Source organism: Sinocyclocheilus grahami, unplaced genomic scaffold (genome assembly GCF_001515645.1).
Source record: "Sinocyclocheilus grahami isolate Dianchi unplaced genomic scaffold, SAMN03320097.WGS_v1.1 scaffold1312.1, whole genome shotgun sequence".
In the NCBI taxonomy this organism is placed as follows: Eukaryota; Metazoa; Chordata; class Actinopteri; order Cypriniformes; family Cyprinidae; genus Sinocyclocheilus; species Sinocyclocheilus grahami.
Genome location: NW_015506491.1, coordinates 478,404 through 492,574, shown reverse-complemented (window position 1 = coordinate 492,574; position 14,171 = coordinate 478,404). Strand labels below are relative to the sequence as shown.

Here is a 14,171-nt window from a genome sequence, read left to right as displayed (position 1 = left end):
AATCCCGGTTTTCACTGTACAGGGCAGATGACAGACAAGTGTGGGTGAGCGGTTTGCTGATGTCAACGTTGTGGATCGAGTGGCCCATGGTGGCGGTGGGGTTATGGTATGGGCAGGCATATGTTATGGACAACGAACACAGGTACATTTTATTGATGGCATTTTGAATGTATGTGTATGTGAAACTGCACATTTTAGAGTGGCCTTTTATTGTGGCCAGCCTAAGGCACACCTGTGCAATAATCATGCTGTCTAATCAGCATCTTGATATGCCACACCTGTGAGGTGGATGGATTATCTCGGCAAAGGAGAAGTGCTCACTAACACAGATTTAGACAGATTTGTGAACAATATTTGAGAGAAATAGGCCTTTTGTGTACATAGAAAAAGTCTTAGATCTTTGAGTTCAGATCATGACAAATGGAGGCAAAAACAAAAGTGTTGCATTTATAATTTTGCTTGTATATTGCGTGTATATATAGATAGATAGATTGATAGTTTAGTACTCAAACACAATATACATAAAATATCCATATAGTATAAAAACTCACAAAATTAGCCACACTTGACAACTTATAGTGTTGTAAAAATGCAAGTGTTTACATAGCTTTATTTTAATATCAACTTCTAAATGTCTGTTCAGTAGTCCCTATAACTACACAATTTAATTTGAGGTGCAGAATGCCATGTCCGTTCCATCAGTGGCTGTTGCTTAAAGTCCAGCCGTAGGCACGAGGCAACAGGTAATCATAGCATGCTGATATACACACCTGTGCAATAATCATGCTGTCTAATCAGCATCTTGATATGCCACACCTGTGAGGTGGATGGATTATCTCGGCAAAGGAGAAGTGCTCACTAACACAGATTTAGACAGATTTGTGAACAATATTTGAGAGAAATAGGCCTTTTGTGTACATAGAAAAAGTCTTAGATCTTTGAGTTCAGATCATGACAAATGGAGGCAAAAACAAAAGTGTTGCATTTATAATTTTGCTTGTATATTGCGTGTATATATAGATAGATAGATTGATAGTTTAGTACTCAAACACAATATACATAAAATATCCATATAGTATAAAAACTCACAAAATTAGCCACACTTGACAACTTATAGTGTTGTAAAAATGCAAGTTTACACATAGCTTTATTTTATCAACTTCTAAATGTCTGTTCAGTAGACCCTATAACTACACAATTTAATTTGAGGTGCAGAATGCCATGTCCGTTCCATCAGTGGCTGTTGCTTAAAGTCCAGCCGTAGGCACGAGGCAACAGGTAATCATAGCATGCTGATATACAGCCATATCACATGGCTACGTGTGTGATAGTGCATTTAACAGCACTGAAATCTGCCTTTTCAATCATGAGTTTACTCGTCTCTTTTTCTGCTTCTCTGCTTATTTGGGTGCACTGAGATGCCACTTGTGTGTGTAGTCACACCGTTCAGGATTCAGTCAGTGTCAGCTAATCTGATGCAATGTCAAGAGAACCGTTATTGAAAGGGAATCCAAGTGCATGAAGACAAACGAGACTTTACCAGTCTCTAAACAAACGGTACCCTGATGGGAAAATATGTTTATATTAGAAACCTGCCTGGATACTCTCACTGTGCTCAGAGAAAAAGAGATGATGATCTTTGCCATTTTAGTCTTATATTGAGAATGACGGCTCATTCTGAACCCCGAATGATGATGTTCAACCTAAATATGTTTTTGTTTTCCAAACACTCTTAAATCAAGATACATTTAGTCGAGATGTGAAATTACGTTTAGTTTACTGAATAAAAATAAAGCGAGTTTTAGCTCCAGAGTTTTAGGCCAATAGGGTCAGAAAAGTACGTTTTCCCTCCAAATTAAGATTTTCTGACTCCCTTCATTTTGATACATTTGAAACATTATATCTCAAATAATGTTGCTTTTTACATTTGATGTTGATTTAAGAATGTTCAGTTTGTGCTAAAAAACAAGTTATTTTCTGCAGTCTGTGTGGTCTAATAGTTGTGTCTAATGACTTTAAACGGTGTAAGTGCTGGGTGTCTTGCACACACTGAAAGAAAACTATTTTGGCTCAGAAATCACCAGTAAATGTAACAGTCCATTACAAAGGAATGTCAAGACAGACATTGAATTAAACATGAAACTGCATTGTTAAAAAATTTCCATTTTATGTTACTCTCCTTCTCACATTAAAAAAAACATATCACATAAATCAATATTTCATGGGCATTTGTTATAGCTTAGTGTAATAAATCAGGAAGTTAAGTCAGCCAGTTGTCACTAAACAAAGCAAAGAGCGTGGAGACGACGCTTACCTCCCCAGACTCTGAACAAAGCCCACGCACGCCAGCAGGACCAGACTCGTCCTCATGCTGCCGTCTCAGGTCAAGACTGACATGAGCAAACACACGCACAGCTTCGACTGCTGAATTCAGAGCGCTTTCGGGTCACTTTGACCAGGTCAGGTGTTGATTTAACATTCAGCAAACAGACGCGAGATTAAGAAATCAGATCGCACGACACGTGTGCACAAGTGAAAATAGCTCTGCTGAAATATTAGTCATTTGTTCGAAATGAAAACTTTGATGCATTTTAAACGAGAGCCAATATCTTAAGCTATTTTTCTTGCAAGATAAATATGTAGATATTTGTACTGGGAAACAAGACACTGACAATACTAATAAAATGTTTTTGTTTTGTTCCTGAGATCATTTGGCGTCTCAGATTCAGTGTCTTTATTACAGGCTTCTTCCTCTACGACTGTCATGCTGCCTTGTTTTCATCCAAAGCAACTACAAGCAGCATATTATTTTTATGCCTGCCCACAAAACACTAATTTTAACTATTTCTAATCAAAAAGATAAACGAACTAACTGACAAACGTTTCATAAAATTGAGAAAACTAATACTAAAATGGCCCAATCAGTGTGGCATCAGAGAAACACACCCAACAGTCAGTCATGACGGTTTTATTGAGTAAACAAAAGATCAGAGGTCATCGTGCAGAGCTGTAACATTCAGACACAAGCGACGCTTGGGAGGTGCGACCACACATGAAGCTACGAGACTAAATAAATACACGAGCCGCTCTGGGTGTTCAGCAGGGGTGATGATCCGGCACACGCTTCCTGAAACACACGACAACACACACACACACACACAGGTTAAAAACACGCAACAAAACGCCACAGGGAAGACTGGTGAAGTGAAGAGTCACCTGGGAGCGGCTTTGATGATGTTGTCGACGCGCAGGTACCATTGTTACAATATAATAAATGTTATTCACTTCACATGTCAGTGATTTTTATGTTGTGGCAGTTTGAATTTATGATTAGCTTGTACCTTAAACTGTAAACTACAGTTTCAAAGCAACTTCCCCAAAGCTGGTGCTGAGTAACAAAGTAACACCTGAGTCTTCCAGTTTTAATGAGTGGGACGCTGATAGAACAGAGTTGAATGAACCGAGACTGAAAGACAAGCGGTTATTTGACCGTGACTGGGGAATGATCCCTGTCCCAGGGGTAACTGAGGTGCTGTTACTTTGAAAATGCACAACTGACAGGTCTTCAACAGACACAACAATCACAATGGACTGAAGAATGACACACTGACACAAGCGTCACATGTCTCTGTCTCAGACAGGAATAACTGCACCCAAAGACAGACAGACACACACACACACACAGGTTAAAAACACGCAACACAACGCCACAGGGAAGACTGGTGACGTGAAGAGTCACCTGGGAGCGGCTTTGATGATGTTGTCGACGCGCAGGATCATCTCCGCCGCCTCGGCTGCGCTCAGCAGCACCTGCCGCTTCACCTGGAAGCTCTCGGTGATGCCCAGCGCTGCCATGTCTCCCACCGCGCCCTGGCTCATGTCTGAAAGCACAGGGGTCAGAGGTCAGAGACTCGGAGGGCTGATGTGACTCACTGGTGTGAGTGTGTCTTACCCAGGCCGAAGGTGCTCTTGTTGTCCTGGTGAGCAGCTCTCAGCTGAGACACCAGCTCGGCGCTGTCGTATCCCGCGTTATCAGCGATGATGATGGGCAGCTGCAACACAAACAGCTCTGCGTCTTTAAGACAGACTCCCGAGGCTGGTCTCTGATGCTCATATAGTGCAATTACACGACTGATAATGAGACCTGCATCAATCTGTATTCACTCAAAAACACATCAGCTAAACTGCCGCCAACACTCAAGATACGGCAGCAAAACAGCCCTGCATCAGGTATATTTGATCTATTCTGTTTTTCATCTATGTCGCATGATGTATGCATAAGCAACAGTTGCATTTTTTCCGAATATCAGCACAACACCGGAATCCAGAAAAATTCAAACGGAAAAAACTTTGGGGAAACAAAAAGTTGGGAAAAAATAAAACTGACTTCATAGGGCCCTACCTACCACATCTGGCATGATGGACACTTTACTATAACTTTACTAACCTCGTTTTTAGTAGCTGTGAAGATAATTACTCATTCAAAATAAGTACCTACTCAAGACAGTATGTGATTTCAGACACTGAATGAATGATTAACTGCTTACAACTATTGGGGAGTTCATATCTTCTCCAATTAGTTATGCATTATGAAATTGCAATTGCAATGCAAATGCCTAAAAGATGACACGCACATTTAATAAGAAAACAACTGCCTTCATAAAGATAAAAGTGCCCCTGGAAATCAGCTTAGGGAAGGGGCAATGCTGTCTCTTGATGTCCACAGTGTCAGTGGACGTATGGGTGTGTGTGACGTACCATCCTCAGGGCTTTAGCGAAGGACTCCATGGCCACAGCCTCTTTTCCTGGCGTGCGGTTGGCCAGATCAGACACGGCTTTAGCCATCAGCATCTCCGAGCAGCCTGAAACACACACCAGTGGGAATTCTCACAGCAAGCTTTCATTCAAGTCAGAGTCTTTGGATTAAAATAGCATCGACTTTTAGTCACCTGAACTGTTTTAGTCTAGTTTTAGCTGATTAATTATCATAAGCCGTTATAGATGAAGTGTGTGCAAGAGATCTTTCTCGTTTTCATTTGTTCAGCTTTATTAATGTAGCGCTTTTAACCATGCAGATCGTGTCAAAGCAGCTTTACAGATTTAAATAGGAAAAATAGTGTATATTCGTGGACCAAAAATGGAATGTCAATAGATTGTCATTTAAAAAGAGTTATGTGGTTATCGTCTCATCTTGTTTTCATCTGTTGATGTAGATTATGCGTTTGAGTCCTCTCCTCACCTCCGCCGAACACGGTGCGCGTCTCTTTGACGGTCTGCGCCAGCACACACAGAGCGTCGTGCAGCGAGCGCTCGGCCTCGTCCAGGATCTGCTGCGTCGCCCCGCGCAGGACGATGGTGCACGCCTCACCTGCGGTTCACAGGACACACGCTGCTCGTCACATGCATTTAGAAACGCAACATGCCAAACCAGGTTTGCTGCTGCTAACCCAAAATTCAACATTTGTGTTACTTAAAATCATTGTCAACTGAAACCAAAAAAAGAACTCAATTCAGCTACTTGCAAATCCAGCATTTAGTTTTGTTGAGCTCTAAGAACTAATAACTAAACATTAACTACTTTTATATAAAAAAAGACAAAGAAAATCAACAATTATGAAAACTTTAACTAAAATTAAAGAGAAAACAGCGAAACAATCTAATTGAAACTATTATGAAAAACTATAATAGTATTAATATTAATTGAAATAATATTAATTTTAGTTTTAATGTAAAGAAAAATATATAATTCTTAAATATGCTATTTTACAGTTAAAAATTAATTATATATAAATTAAATAGTGCTGTCAAACAATTAATCGCTTTCAAAAAAGTTTGTTTACATAATGTGTATATTTATTATGTATATATAAATACACACACATGCATGTATATATTTAAGAAAAATAGGTTATGTTTATATATAGAATATAAAATATAATATTCATATAAATAAATGTATAAACGTAAATATTTTCAAAATATATTCTGTATGTATTTATATACACAAATATACACAGTACACATACATATAAAACAAACTTTAATTTTGGATGCGATTAATCATTTAACAGCACTAAAATTAAATACTATTTTGTTTAATATTTGTATTTTTAGGCTAATAATAATAATATAAAAAATATAAACAAAATATATGAATTAATAATAAAATATTATTATTATTACTCTTATCATCAACAAGGTTATTATACAGTTATGCTGAGATATAAATCGCAACAGTTTTTGTCAAATGCTGCAGCTCTACAAACAAGCAGAGAAAACCTGGAGCATGTTTAAAACAACAGATGAATCAAAGTGCCTCGGGTTTGTTCGGGCAGCACTCACCCATGTCCACTCCAGAGAAGTGTATGAGCGTGTCCTCTCCGATCATCACCTCCTCGATCAGCTTACAGCGGCCCAGCTTCACCAGCTCAGGGTGCTCAAAGGTCGAGGAGATCTCTCCGCCTGAGCCACACACACACACACACACACACACGTTTCTGCTGCATGTTTACACCATAGTTCTTATTTTGAAACTCAATTCCGAGAGCTTTTGTCAGTCGGGGACAAGTGGATTTCCTGAAGTGCTCAAGTGAAGGAGAATTTCACTTCAGGACAACTAGCCTAATCTAAAAATCTACCTAAAGCAGCACTGAAACTTTGGTGGGAACGACTCTGATCGTGTTATATTTGGTGTAAACGGCACCTGATAACAGATAACGTTGTATAACGTCGTGCAGCCTGGCTGTGTGCGAGTGACACCACGGCACACAGAAGAGACATACTGCCGTAAAAAGGTCGTTTTTATATTTATAACATGTTATGGACTAGTTAAGCAACATGACACGAACTAGAGTGCCGTTTTCGGTACGATTGCAAATTTGACACTGATTTGAAACTGTTCAAAAAAAAAAATCTTCACAGCTGCATCTGAGCAACACACAGCAGTGTTTCCTCACTGAATGATTCACGTTTGAGTCCCTGGCTGTGTGCGAGTGACACCACGGCACACAGAAGAGACATACTGCCGTAAAAAGGTCGTTTTTATATTTATAACATGTTATGGACTAGTTAAGCAACATGACACGAACTAGAGTGCCGTTTTCGGTACGATTGCAAATTTGACACTGATTTGAAACGGTTCAAAAAAAAAATCTTCACAGCTGCATCTGAGCAACACACAGCAGTGTTTCCTCACTGAATGATTCACGTTTGAGTCAGTGATTCAGTGCTCCCTTCATTAACACATCTACTGGCCGTTTACTTTCATATTTAAAAGTAGCCTATCATTGCATCTTTCCCCCAACATTTCATATTATTTGTATATTTAAAAAACCACTAAGCCCATGACATTATTTATGCACTTGTAATTTTGTAGTGTAAATGCATCGAAATGCTGCTTCAGCTGCTTCTGCAGTGGAAAGATCGATTTGAATTGAATTGTTAACAGATGTATAGCGTCTTATTTTAACTTAACTTTAATATGAAAGACAATGTATGTTTTTAATAAGGTTAGGGAAAAACTGCCCTTTATATAGGCAAAGATGTCTTGCAAATCAACTTAAAGGGGCAAATATCACATATACACTCATTTAATTAAGAGCTCTGATGAGAATACATGCTTCAGAATAAATCACATTTACACAGCAAGGTTTCTTTACTCAGACAAGCGAAGGACTGATTCAAGGCCATGCCAAGGCTTAATGTGAAGTCACACACAGCTGATGAAGGAGGTAACAGCAGAGCATGCTGGGAAACAGCTCTCAGAGTGTGCAGTGTTTGTGTACCTGTGACGAGAGCCAAGCGCTCGACTCCCACGAAATCAGCGTGCTCGATGGCCATCACCCCAGCGGACGCAAACAGCTGCTCTGGGTAGTTATAGATCAGCTGCCTGAGGAAGAACACACGTCACATGACCACACACGCACACACGACCATGCACACACACGCACACGTCACATGACCACACACGCGTCACATGACCCCCGCACACGCGTCACATGACCATGCACACACACGCACACGTCACATGACCCCCGCACATGTGTCACATGACCCTGCACGCACGCGTCACACGACCACACACGCGCACACGTGCACACACACGTCACATGACCGCACGCACGTCACACGACCACACACGTCACATGACCTCACGCACGTCACACACGTCACATGACCGCACGCACGTCACATGACCACGCACGCGCACACACACATGACACGAGCGCACCTGTTGATGAAGCAGTTGATGCCGTGCTTGAGGACACATGACCACACACGCACACACGACCATGCACACACACGCACACGTCACATGACCACACACGCGTCACATGACCCCCGCACACGCGTCACATGACCATGCACACACACGCACACGTCACATGACCCCCGCACATGTGTCACATGACCCTGCACGCACGCGTCACACGACCACACACGCGCACACGTGCACACACACGTCACATGACCGCACGCACGTCACACGACCACACACGTCACATGACCTCACGCACGTCACACACGTCACATGACCGCACGCACGTCACATGACCACGCACGCGCACACACACATGACACGAGCGCACCTGTTGATGAAGCAGTTGATGCCGTGCTTGAGGATGCGCTCCACCTTCTCCTTCATCTTCTCCTTCTCGGCCGTCTCGATCTCGGCCACTTTAGCGGTGGAGTCCACACGCACTCTGGAGCCGAAGATCTGCGGAGACACACGCTAGCGTTAGCTTACTCGCGCTAGTCACGCCTGCGCTCGCGCTCAGAGCCCGCCGTACCTTGATCTTGTCCGTGTCCATGCCGGTGTTGGCGATCAGGATGTTGGCGTTCTCGATCCTCTTGGGCTGGTTGACGCCGATCCTCTTGTCCAGCAGGAAGCCTGTGAGGAGCAGGAAGAGACAGACACACGCGTGAGCGCTAACGTTCGCTAGCATCACTGACGGACTCATCCACACACTGCTAATCAATCTGAAAAACTACATGCTCGTTTTCAGTGTCAGTTTCTGATACTTTAGACATTATTATTAGATATAATGTAATATTAACAAAATATATATAGAATAATAAATACTAATCTTATTATAATAATAATAATTAGATATTTATATTCAGTGAGCTGAATCATAATTAAAGATTAAAGATTAAAACACCCTTATTTATCAAAATATTACAATTCTGGCCAATACAGATCAGATGAACATTGTTTTACTATTTCGTCTAAATAAAACAATAATAATAAAACTTTTTTTTAAAAACGAAAGCCTAACAAAAAAACGAATTGATAATCTTTTAATTCAAAATTTAATATTGTAATAATAAAATAATTATAATTTATTTTTATAATTATTATTATATTACAGGACTGCTACTACTAAAAGTAATAATTATTACAGGAACAACAATCAGTACCGTCGGCATCATTAAAAACAATTAAATACCCAGTTTTGCATATATAATTGCTAATTATTTCATTTGACTTGTGTCTAGGGGTGCTCTGATCAGGGTTTGTGAGGCCGATCTCAGACAGCAGTATCTGCCGATACCAAACCCATCTTTTAAAGCCTTTTTTATCATTTGTAACCGTTTATAGTGATGCTCCAATCAGGATTTTTAGACATTTATTCAGGGCCTGAATTTCCTCTCTCACACTCACACACACACACACACACACACACACAGAGAGAGCAGCTTCGCTCATTACCCATGATCCACCGCCGCCTCCCTGAGCGCATCGCGCGCCGCCTGCGTGGCCTTCCTCCAGCCGGAGATGATGATCTGAGGATGGATCTTCTTGGCGATCAGCAGCTCTGCTTCCTGCGGCACAAGCGTCACACATTAGACACGGCTCACGACTCACTCAGACGCTGCGAGGAGGAGGAAGAGCTCGTACCCGCAGCAGCTCCCAAGTGTCTTTCTTATTCTATCCAGCTGAAGCCACCAGATGCGGCGCTGCTGCGCTGTTCATTCAATATACTGCAGGAAAAAGAGAACAATGCGGAGAAGATCTTGTTCACACAGAACACACACTTATCACATTTTCTAGAGGGACATCTATCAGCGCTGCACTCGCGCCTCGCACAAGAGAGCCGCATGTTCAGAAAGCCGTGTAAAGCTCAACTTTTACAAAAACGCGTCTCAAAACTTTATGGCGGCTTTTCCGCATCCCACTGCATCTCGTGTTTTTAGATGGAAACGTACTCTTTGTGACTGGTTTTCGGCTCTTTGTATTAAACTATAGATGCATGCACGACGCGGTTTTGTTTCTAATTGTTTAAGCAACCTAAGTACATATGGTTTATAAACACTATTTTTAACATTATGTACTTTTCTTAAAGGGAGTCGTGGTATTTTATTGCTTTGAATAAACGTGCATCAGTGATGGTTTGCTCGATGCGCCCTCTTGTGGCCTCAGGAGAGAAGACGAACGCTTTTCCCCTTTAACTGAAATCATGCCTTTTAAATGGTTTGTTCGCAAATGTGTTACGCGACGTTACAATTCCGCACACAAGTCAAGACTCGCAGCTAGCGAAGGCATTTATAACGCTGGTATACGAGCGCCTCCGCGGTCCTGCGACGGGAACTGACCCACGAGCACTTTGGCGGCGGGGTTGTCGACGCCGATGGCCTTCAGGATGGTGGCTCCGTCGTTGGTGACGGTCACGCTGCTGTCCCGGCCGCCGCCCAGCAGGATCTTGTCCTGTGAGGTCAGAGGTCAGAGGTCAGGGTCAGGGTGAGGAGCGTGTGTGAGCGGTGCGTGCGAGCGAGTCGTACCATGCCCTTGGGCCCCAGAGTGCTCTTCACCAGATCCCCGATGGCGATGGCTCCGATGAAGGACGACTGCGACACACAGAGACACACAGTCAGACGGAGGAGGGTCATGCAGCAGCTCTAGAGGGCGAGCATCACTCACCAGACGCGCCGTCTCGGCCTTCTCCTCATCCGCTCCGTGACTGAAGATGCTGACCGGGGCCATCGATAGAGACGCCTGCAGCAGCAGCACAGCACACAGTCTCAATCAGCTTATTGAGCATGCATTACACATGTGTGATAAACAGCTGAGGACTCAGGAAACTGTAGTATGCAGCAACACAGCACTAGCTTGTAGAGCAGGCATGTATCATTACATTGTTCATCTCTGGAGAAACATATGAGACTGAGATCTGACAATACAGTAGTGCAATATTAATAATGATATTAGATTATTATCTCACTAATCCTACCATCACGTGAATACTTATCTGTGTCATGATATACTAACTAAACATCATATTCAAAGCACACCAGCAGTAGTAATGAGTTTATAATGTTAATGACTCGGGCCTCCTCAGAACACACTGGAAGCGCATTGCTGAGGCGCACAAAGCCTGGCTCTCCGCCGGAACACAGCGCGGATCTCGCTTCAGAGACACACACACACACACACACGCGTCTCTCGCTCATTACACGCTCACTAAAACACGAGCCAAACACTTCAGCACTCACCATGATGATCACACGATGCGCTGAAGAGACGAGCACGCTGCCGGAAGAACGGACTAGAGAGAGCCCGACCGCTTCCTGTGACGCGTTTCCGCACGAACACTCTTCAACTTAAGAGTCCCTGCAGTGCGCGATAAACACGAATTAAACGAGTAATACAGAATAACATCCCGCTAAGCTAATAATAACTAAATAAACATACTCATGATATTAGTTTGTTAAATTGCGGAACTTTACACATATTAAAACCAAACATCAGTGTCATCATTTGGACCCAAACTATTTTTATAGTAGCTGAATATTTACCATATTTGAATAATTTAAACATTTTCATTACATTTTTTTCTAATTTGCACACGTTAAGCGCAACCATTCAATCCTGTTGCCTATATTATTATCAGAGTGAAAGTTTTAAATATATATATAATAAAACATAAATCTAAATCTAAATTCATGGGGAAATATAAGTTATCAGTAACCAACATTTGGTCCCAAACTAACCTGAACTATAATATTTGGTTGTGAGTTTTTTCAGTGATTCTTGCTAATAAAATAATTTTGTTTCATAGCGTGTTGCAATCCTCGTAGCTCATATAATATTGGCTTTGAGGTTAATGATCAACATTCTGTGAAGCCGGAGCCCACTAAACATCATCTGCAGTGAAAGTTTTAAATATATATATAATAAAACATAAATCTAAATCTAAATTCATGGGGAAATATAAGTTATCAGTAACCAACATTTGGTCCCAAACTAACCTGAACTATAATATTTGGTTGTGAGTTTTTCCAGTGATTCTTGCTAATAAAATAATTTTGTTTCATAGCGTGTTGCAATCCTCGTAGCTCATATAATATTGGCTTTGAGGTTAATGATCAACATTCTGTGAAGCCGGAGCCCACTAAACATCATCTGCAGTGTAGCTTAGTTTTCACGGCAGCGGATGTTAATGTCATGTTGTGTGTGCTTGTAGTTGAGCTGCTGCACTACATTACCCACAATGCAGCTGTGCAGGTGGCGGTTTCACCTGTTTGTCCAGGTAGAGGAGGAAGGAGCGAGCGCACAGAGAGCAGCAGAGCAGAGCAGAGCAGAGCAGAGCGGACTCATGGAGCCAGAGGATCCTCGGGACGACTCCTTCGACTTCCTCTTCAAGATCATCCTCATCGGGGACTCCAACGTGGGCAAGACCAGCCTGGTGCAGAGCTTCAAGAGCGGCCTGTTCTCCGAGGCGCAGCAGAACACCATCGGCGTGGACTTCACCGTGCGCACGCTCCGCATCGACGGCCGCAGAGTGAAGGTCAGAGGTCACCGCCGTTTAGAACCAAGCGCTCAGTGTGATTCTGACACCCAACCGGTTCAACCGGATCAGCAGGTCTGTCCTCTATAGACGCTCAAACAGGAAGTGCTGATCCAGATAAACACACGCTGCTTCCTGCTTCACAGATAAACATGCGCTTTGTGTTTGTGAGAGAGAGGAATCTACATGAAGCTGACGTGTACTAAAATACATTTCATATAGATGTTCAGTAAGCAGTATGTTGTACTTAGTAGCAGACAGTATGCAATGCACACTATTCAGCAGAATACATTGTTCAATATGCAGTAGTGTTAAATAGTCAGTGTACAGCGGATGTAGTGTACTGCTCTCATGCCTATGTAGTGTTCAGTAGTGTATATTAGTCATAGTATATACTCAGCAGTAGGCAGAATGAAGTGTACAATGTTCAGTGTACACTGAGCACGAGTCAGTACGCAGTATTCAACATACAACAAGCAGTAGGCAGTATGTATGTATGCAGTGTTTAATAAACAGTTTACGGGGTTCAACAGACTGTATACAGTGTACAATATGCACTATTTAGTATGCAGTGTACACTGTTCAATAGGCAGTGAACAGTGTTCAGTATGCAGCATTTAGTATACAGTATGCAGTGTTCAGTATGCAGTATTGAGTATGCAGTGTACACTGTTCAATAGGCAGTGAACAGTGTTCAGTATTGAGTATGCCGTGTACACTGTTCAATAGGCAGTGAACAGTGTTCAGTATTTAGTATGCAGTGTACACGGTTCAATAGGTAGTATTTAGTACACAGTATGCAGTGCAGTGTTCAGTATGCAGTATTTAGTATGCAGTGTACACTGTTCAATAGGCAGTGAACAGTGTTCAGTATGCAGCATTTAGTATACAGTATGCAGTGTTCAGTATGCAGTATTGAGTATGCAGTGTACACTGTTCAATAGGCAGTGAACAGTGTTCAGTATGCAGTATTTAGTATACAGTATTTAGTATGCAGTGTACACTGTTCAATAGGCAGTGAACAGTGTTCAGTATGCAGTATTTAGTATACAGTATTTAGTATGCAGTGTACACTGTTCAATAGGCAGTGAACAGTGTTCAGTATGCAGTATTTAGTATACAGTATTTAGTATGCAGTGTACACTGTTCAATAGGCAGTGAACAGTGTTCAGTATGCAGTATTTAGTATACAGTATTTAGTATGCAGTGTACACTGTTCAATAGGCAGTGAACAGTGTTCAGTATGCAGTATTTAGTATACAGTATTTAGTATGCAGTGTACACTGTTCAATAGGCAGTGAACAGTGTTCAGTATGCAGTATTTAGTATACAGTATTTAGTATGCAGTGTACACTGTTCAATAGGCAGTGAACAGTGTTCAGT

General features: G+C 41.9%; 3 protein-coding genes and 1 long non-coding RNA gene across 5 annotated transcripts in view; 2 read left to right on the top strand and 2 right to left on the bottom strand.

Annotated features, from left to right (window-relative positions):
• Positions 1-2,427, bottom strand: part of nots (nothepsin) — a 26,785-nt gene extending 24,358 nt beyond the window's left edge. The window contains exon 1 of the mRNA XM_016255113.1: positions 2,315-2,427. Coding sequence (XP_016110599.1) covers positions 2,315-2,370 — 56 coding nt within the window. The 5' untranslated portion in view covers positions 2,371-2,427. The remainder of the gene's footprint in view (positions 1-2,314) is intronic.
• A 525-nt stretch (positions 2,428-2,952) lies between these two features.
• cct2 (chaperonin containing TCP1, subunit 2 (beta)) lies at positions 2,953-11,590 on the bottom strand. Its single transcript, XM_016255106.1, has 12 exons — positions 11,494-11,590; positions 10,922-10,996; positions 10,783-10,848; positions 8,790-8,849; positions 8,589-8,716; positions 7,785-7,888; positions 6,343-6,462; positions 5,240-5,368; positions 4,759-4,862; positions 3,953-4,052; positions 3,740-3,881; positions 2,953-3,127 (listed from the first exon to the last, which is right to left on the bottom strand). The coding sequence occupies exons 1-12, from the start codon at positions 11,494-11,496 to the stop codon at positions 3,097-3,099; spliced, it is 1,062 nt and encodes a 353-aa protein (XP_016110592.1). The 5' UTR covers positions 11,497-11,590; the 3' UTR covers positions 2,953-3,096.
• Positions 11,591-12,407: 817 nt separating this feature from the next.
• On the top strand, positions 12,408-12,888 carry LOC107569107 (GTP-binding protein YPT31/YPT8-like). Its single transcript, XM_016255103.1, has one exon. It carries the CDS (start codon positions 12,492-12,494, stop codon positions 12,876-12,878), a length of 387 nt encoding a protein of 128 aa, XP_016110589.1. The 5' UTR covers positions 12,408-12,491; the 3' UTR covers positions 12,879-12,888.
• Positions 12,889-13,413: 525 nt separating this feature from the next.
• Positions 13,414-14,171, top strand: part of LOC107569112 (uncharacterized) — a 2,842-nt gene continuing 2,084 nt past the window's right edge. For both annotated transcript variants that reach the window (XR_001606866.1, XR_001606865.1), the window contains exons 1-2: positions 13,414-13,436; positions 13,571-13,756. This is a non-coding gene — a long non-coding RNA (uncharacterized lncRNA). The remainder of the gene's footprint in view (positions 13,437-13,570; positions 13,757-14,171) is intronic.

Coding starts and splice junctions, on each gene's coding strand:
- LOC107569107 (XM_016255103.1), top strand. CDS start 12,492: ATGCAGCTGTGCAGGTGGCGGTTTCACCTGTTTGTCCAGGTAGAGGAG.
- cct2 (XM_016255106.1), bottom strand. Junction 4,863..5,239: donor GCGCACCGTGTTCGGCGGAG/GTGAGGAGAGGA, acceptor TGTGTGTTTCAG/GCTGCTCGGAGATGCTGATG. Junction 3,882..3,952: donor CAAGAGCACCTTCGGCCTGG/GTAAGACACACT, acceptor CTGTGCTTTCAG/ACATGAGCCAGGGCGCGGTG.